The sequence below is a fragment of the Drosophila mojavensis genome, unplaced genomic scaffold (genome assembly GCF_018153725.1).
Source record: "Drosophila mojavensis isolate 15081-1352.22 unplaced genomic scaffold, ASM1815372v1 contig_36, whole genome shotgun sequence".
Classification (NCBI taxonomy): domain Eukaryota; kingdom Metazoa; phylum Arthropoda; class Insecta; order Diptera; family Drosophilidae; genus Drosophila; species Drosophila mojavensis.
In genome coordinates, this window is record NW_025318858.1 from 17910742 (window position 1) to 17930720 (window position 19979).

General features: G+C 45.2%; 1 protein-coding gene across 2 annotated transcripts; it reads right to left on the bottom strand.

Annotated features, from left to right (window-relative positions):
* Window positions 1–136: 136 nt before the first annotated feature.
* Window positions 137–19621, bottom strand: LOC6577174 (protein bark beetle). Of its 2 annotated transcripts, XM_002003107.4 has the most exons (12): window positions 19471–19620; window positions 13537–14254; window positions 10231–10409; window positions 3804–10048; window positions 3521–3732; window positions 3100–3455; window positions 2916–3041; window positions 2512–2535; window positions 2354–2451; window positions 1926–2296; window positions 1640–1864; window positions 137–1515 (listed from the first exon to the last, which is right to left on the bottom strand). In XM_002003107.4, the coding sequence occupies exons 2-12, from the start codon at window positions 14119–14121 to the stop codon at window positions 487–489; spliced, it is 9450 nt and encodes a 3149-aa protein (XP_002003143.2). In that variant the 5' UTR covers window positions 14122–14254; window positions 19471–19620; the 3' UTR covers window positions 137–486. The 2 variants fall into 2 exon arrangements, with proteins under 2 accessions (XP_002003143.2, XP_043864502.1); XM_044008567.1 differs by lacking the exon at window positions 2512–2535 and having other exon boundaries at window positions 19471–19621.
* Window positions 19622–19979: the final 358 nt, after the last annotated feature.

The window sequence follows — 19979 nt, forward strand, 5'->3', positions numbered from 1 at the left end:
TGATTCACTTAGTCCGCTGAAAAGTGCTGCCCATAAAAATGACAATAGGTTAAAAAGAGCGCGCAAAACGCTTAAGTTCAAATTCAAACCTGTTAATTTTTTTTCCCCATATACTAAAATGAAATACGAATGTTAATATTTACTTAATAGCAGTTATTATCATTGAAATGTCAACAATTTATTTTGATGCAGTATTGGCATTAACTTAAATAGCGTTTATATATTTATTAGAATAATTAATTATATACAACAATTAAATACTAATTCGTTTTTTTTCTGCTTTCGTCTTTTTCTTCTCTTCGTTTTTTTTTTGTTAATGTCTATAACTAATGGATGGAATGCTTTAAGATTTCTACATAAAACAACGTGGGGCGCTCGTCGGCTAACATAATCTCGTCTTTAAAAGTAATTTTGATGTAAACTTAAGAATACGTTGGGAATGTGATGGGTAGGGGCGTGGCTGCGACTGCGACTGCAGTACGGTCATTACATGGCCGTCTCCAGGGGTTGGCTGTGACTGCGTCCGTTGGTATGCAGAGGCGCCAGGCCGCCGTCGCCGGCCTCATCGAAGTCCGTCTCGAGCAGTGCCTCCGATTTGGAGCGATGATAGGGATTGGCAGTGGCCAGCGGCGTGGGCGATGTGGGCGACGCCTCCTGCGAGGCCGTCTGGTAAACAGTCTTTGGACGTGTCGCCTGCGCAATTGGCACAGCCGGCGGCTTGGTCAGCGGCTTGGCCAGCGGTGCGGGCGTCCGATAATGCGACGTGGGCGCCTTGCTGCTTCGCACGGCCGTATAGTAGGAGTCCGGGCGCCTCATGTCAGCGGGCGACGGCTGCTGCTGCGGCACGGCTGGCGCCGGCCGATAGAGCGACGACTCCGTGGAGAAGTTGAATTGATCCAGCTTCTGGTCGAAGGGCAGTGAGTCGCCGCTGCTACGCTGTGGCATGAAGCTGCTGTGCGAGCTGCGCTGATACTCCGGCAGATTCTGCTTCAGCTCGCTGAGGAAGGCCAGACCTGGCTGGCCACGCCTACCGCCCACGCTGCTGCTGCCACCCGTGTCCGTGCGCAGCGGCAACGTGCTGGCATTGCCATAGTAATCAGAGCCCACCTCCTCGGCGTCCGTCTGATGAATGATGGGCGTGTCCTCCGCCACACTGGTGCTGATGGAATTGGCGCGGGTGCCGCCGCCATAGGTCGAGTTGTCGCGGAAGCCCTCATTGCGGTAGCTCAGCTCGAAGGCATCCGGCTGTAGGGCGGCCGCAGCAGCCGCCGCCCGCGCCCTATGCGAGCTGCCCTTCGATATGGTGGCCACCTTGTGCGGCTGCTCCTGGCCAGCTGCGCCAGTCCGCAGCGCGTTCTGGTTGACGTACTCGTTGTAGTGGGGCTTCTGCTCGTAGCCCTCGTAGCTGCCCGCCTCCGAGCTGAGCACGCTCTTGTCCATGGAGTCGATGGAGCCATTGGCCACCATCTGCTTGTAGTCCTGGCTCTTGGACAGCGTGCCATTGCTGGACATGTTCTGTGGAGGGTGAAAAAGCAAAGCAAAACGAAAAGCAAAAACAAAAAAAAGAAAAAAGAAAAAGAAAAGAAAACTCAAATAAAGATCGAATTTAAAGCAATTAAAATGACAAGCGAAATCATACATAATTGGGTCGGCGACGCAGCGAGCCCTGCGGATCGATGCTGTTCAGGCTGCGCAGGCTCTGACGGATGCTGTTGCGTCGCTGCAGGCGCTGCACGTGACGGTGCTTGGATTTGGCGAACCAGCAGAAGGCCACCAGAATCAGCAGAATGATGGCCAGCACAAAGGCCGAGATAATACTTATGGCAAAAATGTCCGCGCGCCACGACAAGGGATCAATGATGACCTAAGAAGGGAAAGGCATGTACAATTATATAGATCTTACAATTGTACCTTTGTTCATTTACCCTCGGATCCATTTCGCAGATGAAGCCGCGCTCCTTGCTGCAGTCCTCCACTTCGATCTCGCCAAAGACGAAGCTCGTGCAGCGCTCGATGTGATTGTAGTCCTGAATCCAGACCTTCTCCGGGTACTTGAGATGCCGCATCTGGCTTTGCAGGTACCGCCACAACGTGATCTTGTCGGTGCGCAGGAAGGGCATCGTTGAGTTCTCTGAGCGACAGAAATCGCGCGCCTCATGGAACGTCATCGGCGCACCAACATAGATGAAGCAGGTGTCGTGCACCAAGGCCCAGCCCGGCGGGCACTTGCCATCCAAGATAGTCTCGTTGTTCATTTGGAAGGGTACGGCCAGCACCTCCAGCAGCATGGGATCATCTAATATGCGAAAATTTTAACTCTGTCGACTACCTTGTGCTCAATTGTAATTATTACCATATTTATCCCTAATGCGCGACTGCACCGAGATGGTGTTGTTGTAGCTCCAGTAATTGTGGCGTGCATCAATCTTGGAGCTCCATGTCTCGAAGGTCCTTAAATGAGAAATTAGTTTAGTCTAGGATGCTAATGGGGACCCTGAGTGAGTTGCTTACCTGTTTTCGTAATCAAAGCTCATACTACGTGTGGAAGTGAAGAGGAAGAGAGAGAGAGAGAGAAGGTAGCATAAGAGATAGAAATTGCATATAAATAGGGATACAGCTATACTAATTTATATCTTGGTAAAAACTGTTTCTATTAATTTAGGTTAGAATATTTCCTTTCGCAAAAGTCCCTAGTGAAAGTTAATAGTCCTAGTTCGTAATCCTACTTCAACTACTAGTGCTGGAGTTACTTTGTGCAGATCTATCAATATATATATATATTCAATAATACTCAAGTCTAAATCGATCGTTCAGTATTCATTCAGTAGATGTTTAGATATTGCTCATCGAATGGTTAGCCAGAAAACCTTTTAAATTTCAGCTAATCCCTTCAATTTGATCTACTTTATACTTACATCGAGTTATTGACAGTCAGCAGCTCGTAATCATTCTCATAGTTCTCGAATATATTGTCCACATATTGCTGGCCCGCAGTGCCGGCCACAATGGTAGCGCGAGACATCCAGTTGGTGGCCACATTCCTAGGCAGAGCTCAGAAGTTTATTATCATTTCAATTAAAGCCAAGCTAATTAGCTAACCTGTAGAAGCCATTGTGGGCCGTCGTCTGATAGATTTGTAGTCGCACTTTTTCGAAGCCGGACACCTCCATGATGCGACCACCCACATTGCTGTGGACGTAGTTGTAGCTGAAGTTGGAGACGACCTGGCAGAGTCGAATGACCTCCTCGTAGCCAGCCATGTTCTGGGCGAAGTAGTTGCGATAGAGCTCGACTTCCTGGTAGGGCGACGACTGGCGACCTTCCACATACAGGGCAGGACGATTGCGATTCCGCATGAAGAGATTGTGGTGCACAAAGCCACGCAGCGAGGTGGCGGTGCCGCGCGAGTCAGCACGAATGCGCAGACCGCCTTGATTCTCCATCAGCAAATTGTTCTAAGGGAAGTTTCCGTAGGTAAGCCTCTTAGTTCCTTAACAATGCATTTTTTGGGGTAGCTTACCATAAAGTAGAGCGAGTTCATGTTCTGCACGTCCAGATTGAGCGCTGAGGCGCAGGTGGAGAAATTGCCATAGAGCTGCTTGCAGTTCCTCTCAATGCGATTGCCAATCAGAGTGAGAGTTGGGGTCACTTCACCAGCTGAGGCATAGGTGACGGCTCCCTTCATCGCTCCCGAAATGTGAGAGTCTGTTATGTTGTGCAGGGCATCGCGATCTGAGAGAGAAAGAGAAAGAGAGACACAGCGATTAGAGATTATTATCGAGAGATAAATCAGGTGGACTTACATTGCCCCAGCGTGGAGATGGGCACCGTGACAATCTCGGCCAGGAAGCCATGGGTCTCTGGAGCGCCACTGGCGACCAGCTGAAGACTCAGCGTGGGACCCTTTGTCTTGAAGAAGTAGCGCTGATTATCCGTATCCGATTCGATCTTGCCCAGATAGGTAGCCGTGACATTATAGATATCGCCATCGTACAGCTTGATGAAGTCGGTGCGCCCGTAGAGCTTGGAGTGATTGAACAGATTCGATTGCAGCAGCCGAAAGCCAATGGGCTTCGCCCGGAAGGCGGAGGTAAAGATCTTGACACAATTGACGGGATTATTGTCGTATTTATAGTAGACCAGCATGCGCTCCTCGATGGTCAGCACCTTCTGGGGATCACAGATGTCCACCAGCGAGAAGAGCTTGTAGGGCAGGTCGAGTTTCTTGAGCGGCGTGAAGCTGGACTCGTCGCTGTCGCGACCCTCGCCGCTGAGCGAGACAATGCTGATGCCCGTGCCGAGCGTCTTGTTGATGTTCAGATGATTCAGATTGAGCTTGCCGCTGGGCGCTATCAGATTGATGCCATGGTTCGCCGAGTTCTCAATGCTGACCGAGGTGATGCTGGGATTCTTGTGGATGGCCTGAATGGCAGCCGCCTTGTGGTTGTGCAGAATGCCGGCCTGTTCGATGCGCACAAACTCCAGCTGGCTCTCGCGTTGCAGCTGCTGGCCGTGCGAGCGGGTGTTGTGCAGACGGTGCTCGTATTGGATCTCCTCGAACTTGGAGTTGGCGAACCGTATGCCGCCCCAGTAGACATCGTCGTCGGCTATGCCGTTGCAGCTAACGAAGACGAACACATCGTCCCAGCGGCACTCGTGCCGATGGCCGTAGAGCTGGCCATTGAGTCGCTCGGCACAGTCCTCCATGCGCTCCTCATCGCCACGGCACTCCAGCGGCTGCACCCAGGACCAGATGCGAGTCAGGGAATTGGTGTGGAACTCAATGCGCCTGTCGTGGCCGTAGTAAACGTTGAGCGGATCAAAGCCCAGCTCACGGCAAACGACCTGGGCATTGCGCTCGGTGAACCGACTATCGCATATGGGCACCCACTGCAGTGTCGTGTGATTGAAGTACTCCAGGAAGCCCTCGTTCAGCTCGGACAGCCCATCCGCCTCGCCGGTGCAATTGCTGGCGCTGGTGCAGAGCCGTATGGAGTCGAAGTCGGTGAGGGCAGCGCTCATGTCCTCCAGGGATCGCTTGCGCGGCGGCGCCACTACCAGAGACTCCTTGGTAGAGTTCTTGAACGGACGCATCACAATGGGCGACTCCTTGTAGCCAATGGCTATGAGCGTGCCCAGCACGAGTATGCCCACATTCGGCTCAAACTCCAGCGTCACTCCGTGCTGTATGGTCAGCGTGGTATCCGGCATCACGGTAATATCCGAGGCTATGTAGTAGGGCAAGTTCTTCTTGGGCAGCGTGAGGTCGCGGTAGACGCGACCGCCTTGGTACGTGGCCAGGTTTGACTCCTCGTTGAGCGGCGCCACTATCGACACACTCGCGTCGTAGCTGTCCTCAATGAGGAAGGGCTGATAGATGACATCGGCGTGATCGTTCCAGTTGTCAAAGTCAAAGATCTTCGACTCAATGTAGACCACATCCTGGCTGCCCCACCAGTTCTCCTGGGCATGGAAGTAGTTATTGAGGCGAGCCGATCTCACTCCCGCCACCAGATTGTAGTCCATCTCATTGTTGGCTATGAGATTCCGGTAAAGCCTTATGTTCTGCACACCATCCAGTCGGATAACCGCGCTGGGCAGCTGGTGCTGCTTGCGTATGCGTCGAGCGGCTCTCATGTAGTGCCGGTAGTCTGCGATCATGGTCATGATCTGATTGCCCTTGAAGGTGTTGTACTCAATGGTGGCTGGCACCTGGCCAATGATCTCGCTCAGGCTGTCCGCCTTGAAGAGCAGCACGAACTTGTTGAAGTTCCCCTCGAAGCGATTGTTATCGAAGCGTAGTCGCTTCTCCATGCCATCCAGCGAGATCAGTGCGCCCGGGCAGCTGTTCTCCCGGAACACATTCGAGGTTATGTTGAAGACCGCATAGTGTCCGTAGATGCCAATGTGGAAGTTGCGATTGCGCTGCCAAGTGCTGTTCCCAAAGTAAATCGAGTGTGTGAAATTCTCGTTGTACTGCCAGACATAGGGCAGAGCCACCTGGAAGCCCCCATGGGCATTCTGCTCCACTGTGCTGTCCTGGACCACATAGTGGAAGAGGTTGTTGGAGGAGCGCAGATCCTTGGACAGTTGCCTGATGCCGTACCCATTCTGAGTGATCAGCGAGCTATTGATGTGCAGCGTGACCTCCGAGAGATTGCTGGAGATGACATCCCAAAAGGGCGACTTGATCAGAATGGCCTCACGCTCATTGAAGCTCAGCTCCGAGTTAATCAGCTTGATGGACTCGTTGGCCTTGCGCAGGTAATACTCTCCGTTGTCGCCTATATAGCGATTGTAGTAGTAGCCCGTAATGCCGCGCAGATTCTTCTGTATCTTGGTCGAGCGTATGGTCAGTGTGGGCACCGGTCCGCTCACAATCCGATTCCTGATGTTCTGCACGGGCGCCGTCACAGTGGACAGCATGAGCACCGCTCCGCCCAGGGCATGTGGGCCGCTCTCATAGTAGATGATGATGCCGTAGCTGCTGCTGGTGACCGGGAAGACGTTGAGGTCGCGCTTTACCTGCCACAGATCGCTGCGGATGTTCTCCGTGCGGGCATTTAGGATGCTAATGCTCTCCGTGGACAGATTGTGTATGGGATTGAGCAGCTGTATGCCGATGACATAGCCGGCCGGGCACTGCACCACGATCTTGCGACTGATCGACTGGCCGAGCAGCTCCTCGGTGCGGATGTACTTGTGCTCGAAGGTGCCCAGATCGATGTTCGCTATCTCGTGCGGCAGCAGATAGGGATCGTAGTCGGTGTCGTAGGCATTGAAGTCCCGGGCCATGTTAAACCAGCCGCCAATCTCCTTCTGGTCCAGCGCTGCGATGACTGCATCATGTGAGATTCCACTGCCCAGATTGTCCTTGATGATCGAGCCGGAGATGCGGAAGTCGAGCTGCTTCAGGCTAATGCCGCTGCCGCGATTGCCAGAGAACTCCGAGTTCTTGATGTTGTTCACCGACTTGCCCGCATAGATGTCCGCATAGATGATGCCCAGTCCGTCCTGCAAGTTGTTCACGACGCGCACGTTCTCCAGGTTGTGCCGTGCATGGTCCATTTGGACCGCCGGCTTGAACGAGTTGGTGGTGTAGTCGAACAGACCCGCCTTCTCCACGGTCACATACTGCAGATCCGCTCGCTCCGCCAGCATGCTGAACCGGACGCCTGCCCAGGCGCCCTCGTAGCAGCGCAGGCCCACGTCGCTGTCGTGGCTGCAGCTGTTCTCGAACTCGTGCTCCGCCCGGCACTTGGTCACGTCGCGGTCGTGCGGAGTGCAGCGCACGTTCGCCAGCAGCACATCTTCGGAGGTGCCCGCATTGGGCAGCTGGGAGCGCAGCAGGCGCCAGTCCTGCGGATTGAGCGAGTAGCCCAGCTGATGGCAGACGAGCGCCGCATTCAGCACATTCCAGCCGTAGTCGCAGACGGTGCCCCAGCGCCCCTTGACGTACACCTGCAGCCGGCCCTCGCGGGCAGTGACGCCGCCCACCAGACGCACCGGCACCCGAGGCACCCCATCCACGGGCAGCACCTCCGTCTCCATGTCGATGGCCTCTGTTTCGCTGTCCAGGTCAATGATCTCCGTGTCGTTGCCCATGATGGTCTCCCGCTTCAGTGTAAAGAGGATGTCGTCGGGTCGACGTCCACGCGCCTCCAGCTTGCCCGCCACCATCATGCCCACGCTCGGCTCGAAGCGCAGCGTCGTGCCTGGCTGGAGGATGAGCTTGCCGCCGGGACGTATGTTGATGTCCTTGGTCACAGTGTAAGTGCCCGCTGGCACCATGTCCTGGCCATCCACCTCGCCGCCAATCACATCGCTGCCCTCGTGGAAGAAGCGGGGCACGACCGTGGAGACGGTGATCATGGCCGTGGAGCCCGGATTGGAGCTGTGCAGCAAATAGGGTATGTAGTTGATCTTGGCCAGATTGTAGCGATCGTTGCGATGGAAGAGCCTGGCGTAGATGCGACTCTCGTCCGTGTGGCCCAGCCAATTGCAGGTGGCATTGATGATTTGGCTCTGGTCCGTCAGCTGCGAGCCAATCTCGTAGGCCGAGTCCAGGTTGTGCAATATATTTCGGAATATGTCCACATTGCTGGAGCCGACGACAACCGGCGCGGCGACACGGGATCTCGGATTCAGTCGACCCGCCCCATCGCTGCCCTCGCTGCCCGCCACAAGCGGACCGAAGGCCTCCGTGATGTTGTTGCTCCGCACAAAGTTCCGGGTGAAGAGAATATACTGCACCTCCGCCCGGCTGTAGGGCGACAGGGCCAGGGAGACGACGTGCAGTCCGCTGTTTCGCATAAAGTAATTGCTCTGGATGAGCAGCTTGACGGGCAGATAGTTGAACTCCTGGTAGATGTAGTCGTTGTTCACATAGATGCAGCCATACGACCCGTACCGGAACATGTTGTACTCGATGCGCCCCTGGAGATTGAGGGCTGGACTCAGGTAAATGGAGTTCGCTTGGCTGTACTTGAACATGTTGTGGCCCAGCTGGAGCTGCATGTTCGGCTGCCCGTTGGCCGTGGCCTGGTAGCACGACTCAATGAAGATGTCGTTCTGCTGGCTGCCATTGAAGCTGTTGCCCGTGATGTTCACCCAGATGGGCCGGCAGTAGTTGCCATGGAACACGCCCGTCTCCAGGTTGCCCGCGATCTGCGAGTACTCCACGGCACTGGTCTGATTGAAGGGTATATACTCGATCCGGTCCACATCCGTGGTGTGGTTCAGCCAAACGGCCAGGCCGTAGCCGCGATTCGCGCTGATGGCCGACCGAGAGATGTTCCGGTTGCCGCCGTAGTAGGTGATGTTCACGCCAGCGCCATTGTTGAAGCTGATGTTGCTGCTGGTTATGTTGACGTCGCCCGCTCCGCTGGTCACGTGGACGCCGGCGACATGGCCGTTGCCCGAGACAGAGCTGGCGTGCACGTGCAGCTTGGAGCGGATGTTGTCAATGGCCACGCCCCGTCCGCCATTGTCCTCCACCGTGGACTGGGAAACGCGCAGATCATAGGCCACCGAATCGCCTGACGTGATGCGAAAATATCCGTTCAACTCCCGCCGAGCGTCCGCTCTGATGCGCACGAACATCTTCTCCCGGGTGCTGGTCACGCTCTGAGGCCGCGTAAAGTTCCTCGCCTGCCACGCGAACAGCAGCCGGTCGTTGCTCGAGGCGCCGTCGAAGATCTCCACGGTCGCCGTCTCGTTCTGCTGCAGCACAAAGTGCTCGAAGTGCAGCGTGAGGTAGTAGCCGGGCCGAGTGAAGAAGTACTTGCCGCACTCCTTGGCCGAGCCGGCGTAGTACTTCTGGGTGAAGGACAGCGAGATGGGATAGGTCTGGCCCGAGGTGGTGGGCAGCGTGCAGAAATCGTAAATGCTGGCCCGATCCGTGCGCTCCGTGCCCCGCAGATCATGGCCCACATACTTGATGCCATCGGCCGCATTGTCCATCACCGAGCAGCCCTCCAGCTGCACCAGGCCCTGACTGGAGTTGACGAAGATGCCGATGCCATTGCTCTTCCGCACCGTCACGTTCTGCAGCTGAAATCCTGCCCAGGGCCGTGTGCTATTGAAGCCCGTGTACGCCGAGTGGCTGATCACCACGTGCTCCATCTGTGGCGGCAATCCCTGCACCTCCAGCGCCGACTTGGCACTGAAGCCAGCTCCATTGCCCGCCCTGATGATGTCCACGTACTTGAGGCGTGACTCCGACTGCGCTGCATAGACGGTGTTGTCTCTGCCCAGCGACTTCGTCGACGGCGCATTGTCAAAGTACAGGCCACGCCAGTGACCCAGTGGCTCCGCGTGCACCGCCAGGCACTGAATGCCCAAGTCATTGTGGTAGTCACAGGAGCCAGCGCCCATTTGCCTAGTGCTCCACGCACAGTCCAGCAGACTGTTCTCCCCGCCTCGGCATTTGGGCTGCTCGTAGAGCAAACGTGGATAATGACCAGGAGTGCGCTCCACCCAGTTCCAGAAGCGACCTCCTCTGTAGCCCAGCTGCCTGCAGGCGACCGAATAGTCCGCCACGGTCCAACTGAAAATGTAAGAAAATATGATAAGTATTGGGTAAGGCACTGAGCTGATGAAGATTCATTGCGGGAGAATTTATTTTACGATCCCACTAAACAGTTTTTAATCAACTTTTACCAAATCGTTTTGTATTCCGCTGACACCTCCTAAGCAGCGACCCTCAATCTATTAAAACTGTTTACTTACTTTCTGGAATTGGAGCAAACAGACCGCCAGGCGCCTTTATGGAATAGCTGGAGTCGTCCCTCCACAGGCGTGGGGCCATCCACCAAACGTATGCCCTTCTCCTGATCATCTGGCAGTTCCATTTTATAGTTGGCAACATTACTCTGGGATTTTAGCACAATGCGTGCTGAGGGAGTGCCCTGTAAGGGAAAGAGAATTTTAATATCGATACATATATACTAATGGAAATTATATTATAATTCATTAGCTCATTGAAGAGTTTATATATAATTAAATATAGTATATCAAATACTTTCTTAAAACCTTGAGTATAAATTTTATAATTTATTGCAATTTAATCATTTAATGCCAACGCAATTGATAAGTTAAAAATGGGATACCAATGGAACATTTGTATACATTTTTCCCCACTCGAAATTATAGTTAGTTTCACTATGTAAGGTTCTTTAAAAATTCACTGAAAATAATAACTACATCATGTTTGATTAATTATCAACTGTAACGTTTTTACTAGACTATTTCTAACACTCTCTCTAAGTAATCTCTTTTAATTGCAGAAGTCGACGTGTATAACTATAATTAGAATTCCAGAATGTGTGAAATGCAAATGTGGTGTGAAAGGTTTGGAATGAAAATGGAGATGGAAATGAAAATGGCAAGATAGAGACAGACAGAGAGAGAGAGAGAGAGAGAGAGAGAGAGAGAGAGAGAGAGAGAGAGAGAAAACACTTTTCCACATTTCTTGCCACATTTTGCTTTGCCTGCAATTTTCATATAATTATTGTTGGGTGTGAAGTTTTTCGAATTATCTCTGCCTCGTTTCAGTGCAGCTTTTGGCCTTTCACATCAACATTTTTTGTGGCTTTTGCTTTTGGTTTTGTTTTTCTCTTTTTCAATTATGACTATTTTCTCGCCCGTTGACCTTCGCTTGCCACAGTAAAACATCGTGGCGATATATACGTGTATATATATCAACGTTTTCTACAGTTAATTAACACCTATGCGCTGAGCATGATATTGTTGATGATTGAGATGACGGTAACGATCATCATCGTCATGATGCTGCTGATGATAATGCTGATACAGTTGCTTGGAGCAACGCCCACAGAAGCAATTGAGAAATCAGCAAACAATTTTATTTAATTAGAGCCAGACAAAACCGAAACTCTGCTAGGTCAAAAGATGAACCAGATGATTCACAACTAATTTGCATAGAGCATTATTGAAAGCAATAAGAAATGTAAGACTATTAATAGCAAGCCGAAGCTTAAAGTGCCTATATATACGGGTTTACAAGTGACTTTAGAAGAAAACGTTAGAATAATGAACTGATTTATATAATTAATAATAACAAAAATTATTAATAAGAAATAAATAAAGCAAACAAAAATATAGAAAAGCAAAATATATTAACTTTTCTAATAAAATTTAGTTTTTAGTTTAGTTTTTTGTAGAGAAAGTCTATAGATTTAAAACTTGCTTATCAATTTAGGTCAAGTTTTACTTTAAATAAAACAGTTTTCAATTTCAATTAATTATAAAAGAAATTATATGATCAAACATTTACATACATTTACTTTAGAGACAAAAAAAAAAAAAAAAAAAAAAAAATAAGAACTTAACAAAAGCATTAAAAATAAATCGAAATGGCGAAGCTTGAGCTTAAATTTAAAAACTAAAAAATACAATTATAAAATTATGAAATAAAATTCAGTAATTTATAATTATATATAGATATAAGCTTCGCACTTATTTTTCTCAATTTTTCAATTTTTTTTTCTTTTTGGCAGCTTAGCTCAGAGTTGGATCGATGCGTGGTCAAAGGCGAGCTAATTTGCTCATTTCCAGAATAATACAAATGTCAATTATGGCTCGCGACGCGTCGCATTCACTTAAATCTAATTAACCCATAATGACCTCCTGACCGCTGATTAAGTGACAGAGCCGAGCGGAAGGGCCCTGGGCCGGGGGCTAGGTTTTGGGGCGGGTGTCGCAGCGGACATGCAAAGTGAATGCAACAGCAATAGGAACAGCAAAGCAAAGAGTTCACTCTTTGAAGTCGTCCGTTATTGTTATTGTAATTGGAATCGTGCAACGATTCATTGAGGAAGTGAACTTGCTCTGACCCAATTATGGCCGAAAGCAGCTCGAGCAACGCATGCGCCGACGCCCTAACCTACGACCACAATCAATACCCTGCACTCAGCATGCTCAACTGAACTGAACGGCACTTGCTATCGCACTCTGTACATAAATCCAGCAATCACAATCTTATCGCCTGCAAATGTCAACAAAAAATATACGAAACTTTATGCGCTTATCTTTCATTACCGTTACTCACCTGTTGCCTGATAGCAACAGGTGCCTTTGTCAGCATTTAATCATTCGCAACAGTCAAATGGGGCGAAGTGCAAAAGTTTCGCTTGAACGAATCTCCAGATACTCTAACTATGATAAATCTGATGATTCATCAAGAAGAGTATTTTTATAAATCATATGAAAGGCATTTAAATTAAATTTTAAATATTTAAAAATTTAAATATTTCATAGAATTTTATATTAAATTTATATATATGTATTATACCCAAAAATAATAAATGTAGATACATATAAAATTATAATTATAATTATTTTATCAATTAGGCGATTTTTTTTTAATTCTCTATCAATTTTAAAGGCCCAAACAGAATTTAAGATTTATTATAACTGATCAGCAGGCTGTATATACCCTACATACTACCACATACTTAAATACTTCGCATTTTTGTTATTTGTGTATGACAAACAATCTCGCATAACTTTCAGAGCGAGGCTAAAAATGTTATCAGAATCTTATCTACTATAACTAACATATTCCATTCTCATATATATTATACCTATATAGAATATACATGTATGTACCAAAAATACTCTTCACGTTTATTTCTATAGGGTATGTAGGTATACCTTCATATGATTGCAATACAGGGATTTATTTGTGCTAATCCAACTCCAGTTATTTGACTTTTATTCACATGTATATATAAAATATAATAAAGAAACAAATTATAAAAGTCGTGTATACCCACTATATTTTCATATAAATATAATAGGGTGTTTCTATATTTAAAGCCCCCTTTGTGATTTCCGTAAATTTTTCGACTTTTATTCACATGTATATATTTTTATTTTATTTCATAATTGTATATAAAAATATTTTAAAAGTCGTATACACCCACTATATATTTTACTATAGGCTATTTCTATATTAAAAGCCCCTTTGTCATTTCCTTACAACTAGCGCAATTTAATGGTATTTCGACTTACCACAGCGTGCAGTACGCCGCGTACTTTGAGTCCTTTGGTGGGTGCAAACTCCACCGTGACGCCCGGCTCGATGGTCAAACGGGCGCCGCGCACCACCTCGAGGTCCTCGCGTGCCAGGTACGGGCTCTCGCTGAGCCGCAAAGTGTGCTCGCTGAGTATCTCGCCGCCGGGCAGCTCCGTGTAGGAGTTGGCCGATGATGTCAGCAGCAGCGACGGCGTCGACGGCGGCGCCGCTGTGGCGTCGACGCCATGACGCGTCGCTGGCAGCAGCTGCGTGGCGCCATCGAGACTGGCGAATTCGATATCGTTGTCGCTCTCAATGTCCTGTGGCAGTTCAACGGATTCGCGTTCCGTGTGGGCTGGCACTGCTTGGCCCTGTCTAAGCTGCTGTTGTTGTTGTTTTTGTTGCTGTTGTTGTGCGCGACCCAGTTGGCAGGACGACAGCAGCAGCAGCAGGAGTATTGTGCATATGTTGGCCCATTTGCTGAAAATGGGCGGGCATTTTTTGTGTTCACTTTCGTTGCAGTTGTTGCAAGTTTGTTTACGTTGTTGCAGCAACTTTGCTTTATGGCGTTGCAGCGTCATTTGTGCATTGTTTTCTTTGATCGATTTGAATTTCACAATATTATAAATGTTAATTTTACTTTTATTATTCTATATATCTTATATATTACACATGGTGCTCATATAAATAATTGGCAGCTAAATTGTTGAAAAGCTAAGGGATAGAGAAATTTAAATTGTTAAATAAATTTATATATTCAAAGTAATAGCAAATCATTTGGAATTTTCTGCATGCATTTATTATTTATTATATGTATATCCTGCGAAATTTTGGATTGGTATTAATATTTGATTATATTTTTAATAAATTCACAAATTGCATTTCGAATATTTGCTTGTTTTAATAGTAAATATTTTTGGTTCACATTTCAAAATATTATTTAAATTATTTTTAAATTTTTTTCTCATCACTTTTTTTTTGTTATTCTTAATACAATATTATCATATAATGTTTAAGAATATTGAACATTTTAGTTATTTTATTATATTTTTAAATTTTAAACTCATTTAATATTTTTTAAAAATGATTTGGCTTCTGTAAAAATTTTGTAAACAAAACTTTATACAAATTTGTAAATTATTCGTTTTAAAATTGATCGAATATTTAAACTAAATTTTAAATTGAATAAATCTTTATTTAATTTATATGTAAATATTTAAAACTTAATTTCACAATTTTAAATATTTTATTCATATTTTATATATATAATTTCTCATTAAATTTAAATTTATTTAAAATTTAAATTCACTTCCACTTTGTTTTTGTCACATTTTTGTTTGGTTTTCTCTTATTTTTGAACACATTTTCTTTCTTTTTCCACACCGTTGTTTTTTAGTTTGTATTTCACTTTAATTTAGCGTTTGTTAAAATAGTTGTTAATTCATTTCGTAATAAATTCCCAATACATGGAGTTCCATGCTGTTTCACAGACACAACTCTCTAGCATTGTTACCAATCTCTGATAAGCCACCACAAACTGGCCCTAAAAGCCAACACACACACACATACATACATACATACACAGAGCAACAACTTGACAACGTTTCAAAACCAAAACACACGAATACCAGTACAACACACGCACACAGTGGGTCACCCCCACCCGCTTTAACACACGAATAACAAACAAACGAATATATATGTGTATGTGTGTGTTTGGGTATATGTATTAGAGACATACACGAAAACACGTCCATACGCAAAGAACCGTTAGCAGCGACTGAGCGGGTTACTTGCATTTAGTATTATGACGAGTATTGAAGAGCGACAACAACAAATGAAAGAAGAAGAAGAAGACGACGACGCAGAGGAAGCAGCTGAAGCACAACAACGAAAGCCACAACAACATGTAAAGCAGTTGAGGAGCTGCCTTTGTTGTTGCTGTTGCTGCAAAGTAACTGTAAATGTGTAGGCATTTCATTCATGGCGTAAGCGCGAGAGAGTGAGAGAGCGCAAGCCCTACAACGCCAGCCAAAGTGAAGGAGAGTGAGTGCAAGCGAGAGAGCGAGAGTGGGAGATTGGGGATAGCAGCTGTGGAGAGGGCGGCCGAATAATAGCGTCGCACGCACCGCAAAAGGTAGTTATGTTGTTGTTGTTATATTGTTGTTGTTGTTAGAAAAGAAAGAAGAAAAGAAAGAAAGCATTTTCAACACTATCTCCGGCCCAGAGTGTTCTTTGGCATTTTGGGTGCCCCAACCAAGAACATGTAAGGTTTTTTGTTTTTTGTTTTTTATTTATGTTGCGTATGCAAAGCAGCTTTTCTTGAGCTCTGCCTCGAAGCTGTTCTTAAGCTGCGGGCGCGGCTTATGCACTGAGCGAAAGTGTTGTAAGAAAAAAAAAATGCGAATTTTAATTTGAATAGTTTAAATTGATATAAGAATGTTATTGTATTCATTTATTATTGTATATATTTAATAATTTTTGAGCAATTTATATTTTAAAAATTCAATGAGTTATATATTTATTATATTATTGTTATTATATTATATTTTATTATATATAATTATATATTTTTTTAAAATGTTTAATTAATATTTTCGGATACCTCCTATATCTACTATTTTTGTAAACAATTTTTATTCTGTTGTATATATGAAAAGAAACTGAGTAATATATACAATAAAAATTAAAAATTAAATATTGTTTGATAAGAAAACACTTATTTTATATACATATATTCTTATCAAACAAAGTGTTATATGTATATATATATATATATATATATATATATATATAAAGTCATATATATATTTATATATATATGACTTTAACCGACAACTTCCTGTCTGCTCTACACTCAACAAAATAGTAGTAATTTCAAGCTAACATGTATTGTATTTAATACAAACTAGTCGGCTTTTCAATTTTTCTCAGTGTACGTCCGAGTATCTTGTGGGCATATGAATTATTATCGGTGTATCTGTGACTCAGCTGCAAGCTATTCGAACTTACTTTGGTTGCTGATGTGTTGCTGTTGTTGGTGTTGTTGGTATGAGTTCAGCCTGAAAGTGCATTCAAAAGTTTATTGTCTGCCTTTTTATGGGTTTATTAACTTTGTTTGGCATTTTGCGTATGTCACGGCAGCAAGCCGCTCCGATAAGAGGCTAAAAGCGTTGACTAAACTCCTTAATAGACGCCTTTGTTGCCTTTGAGTGTGTCTATCACACACTTGTCGGCCTTTACGTATATTTTATGTATAATTGATATCAGTTTTCCTGCACTTTTGCTAGTCGACAAACAATTTGCAAAGTTAGTTCAAGCGATAAAAATATTTTTAAATTTTTATTTTTAAATTTTTGTTATTGATTAGATAATTGGGAGATTAAAATCAAGATATTATGAAGAGAGAAAATATAGATAGAGATAGGGACGGTGACTATAGATACACTCGAGTGCACTCCAAGAAAATTGTAAGTAAGTAATAATAATAAATAAATGCTACAACAATCAATTCTACTACAGTAAAAGAAATACTCATAAAAAATATATATCTAGAAATACTACTACTACCAAATATACTTAAAAGTTACTACAATTTCCAAAAATACTTCTACAAAAAAGACAATGTTAAATATACTACAATAGTAGTAAAATAAAGTACTCCAACGACCACTACTTAATCGACTGTTAATTTGCCTCCATTTGCATGAGTCGAAATCGTATTCTTCTATGCGTCCATCTAAATAAATTGTCAGATTTTCTATCTGCTTTAATTTCGAATGAGGGCTACTGCTTTGCATAAAAAAGAGAAATTAGCAAAACACATTATTTTTAACTGGGACAATAAACTCGAAATTGTGGTAATTTATGCAGGTAATTGAGCGAGTTTTCGCACGTAAATAAAAGCAAATACACAAATGTGAATATATGAATAAGGTGTTTGTATATAAATATATTTGTACAACAATGCGTTGTATTTCATTTGTAAAAAAAAAAAAAAAAAAAAAAAAACATTTGAACATACATTCAAATGTTAGATGTTGTTTAGCTATATATATGTATGTCTAAGCTTCTGAAGAATATGCATGGTATCTCGATATACCATCCATAACTGATCAGAGAAATTCTGCTTGTACATTTTGAACGTTTAAGAATCTTGACCCATTTGCAATTCTCATTTATTTATTTCTATAAATCAAATCAGTAAAGTACCAAAGCAGCATATTACTTCTTAGATATCATTATCTATATACGAGAATAATCAAACTTATTAAAGTAATTTATGTTTATAAATCAATGTCTTTTAGTTATTATTCAAGGCGAGACGTTGCTTAAATTTATTTATTTCTCTCACTAAACTCTTAATTACTATTTGAGAATTCATAAAACTTTCAGTATGACCTAAATCTGATAATCAGTTTGCATTTTATTACGCTCTAAATGCGTTTGTATTCTCTCTTGCTGTTACTTTTATTCAATCCATAAATATTGAAGAACGTGAATAACGTATACTTAATATAATTATGGCTTCTCTTACAGTTCTTCTTCATTCTAATATCTCGAGCATAATTAAGGAATTTTAATGGGCTTTAGGCATAGCAACTGGGCGTACAAATAGCAACAAATAGATCATTCATTAGCTGTAAATGATCTGAGTCATCTGTAGCTACGTTTGTTGTGCCGGCTTTTTTTATTTCCCATACAATTTACGTTAGATGAGCTCGTAGTATGCAGCATATACGAATGACTAATACCTGCCCACTTAGTAGATTATAATACAGCCACAAGACTTCCCTCTCTCACTCTCTCTCTCTCTTTCTCTCCCTCTGCTTCGCTCGCCCTGTCTTTACTTTTGCTTGATAAGTTAGTCGCTCTCTCGCTCCCTCTCTGATTCACTCTCTCATACAAAAATGGCCAAAAAAGTTTATCAGTTGCTGTCGCTTTATCTACGTAAACCCACCTGTCGTGGTCAGAGAGCCCTATCAATAGACCTCATACATACATATATGCACATATAGATAATATGCACTTCCTTTTACGCACTAATTAACCAATACTAGAACAACTGATATGTGTGCAGCAACGCGTCATCGGTTCGAGCCCAATGGGAAGTGAGTAACGAAGTTGGTAATGTAATGCCAGGTAAAACGGAAGTGCACGAGAATGTGGAACCAAGCAGAGCAGAGGGGGTGGCAGAGGCAGTGCAACAGCAATTGCACTTAGCTGCGCTGCGCTGCTTGCGTCGCTGCTGCTGTTGTTGCGGCTGGCTGGGCGCATGCAGTTGGCAGCGACTGTTGAGTTTATTGGCCACAAGAAATAGCGATAGTATAAATTGTTGTTGTTGTTGTCGTTGTTGTTGCTGTGGCAATTAGGCATTCATGAAAGCGTGCAGCAGCAACACTTGAATCGCATTCGGATTCGAATTCGAACTCCGTTTCGGAGTCGAAATCTTTACGCGCCGTTGCATTATTTTCGCACTAATGAGCTTTGCTTTACGGTCTCTTCACGCTGAGCCATCATCAAAATGTTCTAATTACAGGTAAACTTATAAAAAAAAAAAACATATCTTCAAGCTCTTTTTCAAGAAGCCAACTGTGAAGCTGCTTCACACACACACAAACACAAACACTCGCGCGCACACTCACACGCTCTGTATCTGTGTTGGCCTTTGTGTGGCTTTTGGTTAGAGTCGTCATTGGTAGTATTGGTGTATTTGGTAATAGTCGACGCACAAACACAACCTCACTTTTTTCGCAGCACTTTTTTTGCTTTGCTCACTTTGGTGAATGCAATTTGCAGCACTTTACGCACTTGTTGCGTTTGCCGTTAGATTTTTGTTATGTTTTGCGTATTGATTCGCATCTTTTTGAATTCAACAAAACGACGCTTTCTGTTGGCTTTAAGGCGCGGTCATTGGCGATCACACTTACACATATACACACTCCCTCTCACACAGACGCGCTCTTCCACTTGTGTGTGTGACAACAGAGAGAGAGAGACATAAAAAGCACCGTTGAGATCAAAATTTGCTTGCGTTTTAGCGCGCACACGTCTGCTCGGTCGCGTCGTCGAACACCTTCTGAGCGCACTGAGTCGCCCAGAGAAGCTCCACGGTCAAATCTCGCTCGCTCACTCACTCTGCCCTCTCCCTTTCTGTCACAGCTCTAGGTGCGCGGGGTGAAGCTTTGCGCGAGCGAAACGAAATATTTAAAGTTCGCTCGCAGTGGACAAAGCCAAATGTCGCTTCGCTCGCATTGTTGTTGTTGCTGTCGGGTGGGTTTCGTGTTGTTGCTTTTTAGCTCTGCTGAGCTGCTGAGCGTGCGACTCGCAGTTACCTTGGCCGAAATGACAGCAGCAACAACAGCTTTTCAGCTTTTGGGCCATTACCTGTTGCTGTTGTGCGCCGTTTGAATTAACAGTCGCTGTAGCTGTCGCTGCC

Excerpts from the sequence above, each read along its gene's own strand:
- LOC6577174 (XM_002003107.4), bottom strand. The coding sequence starts at position 14,121 with ATGACGCTGCAACGCCATAAAGCAAAGTTGCTGCAACAACGTAAACAA. Across the intron at positions 10,410-13,536 it reads GCGGCGTACTGCACGCTGTG|GGCACTCCCTCAGCACGCAT; the intron begins GTAAGTCGAAAT and ends TTTCCCTTACAG. Across the intron at positions 3,456-3,520 it reads TGAACTCGCTCTACTTTATG|AACAATTTGCTGATGGAGAA; the intron begins GTAAGCTACCCC and ends AACTTCCCTTAG.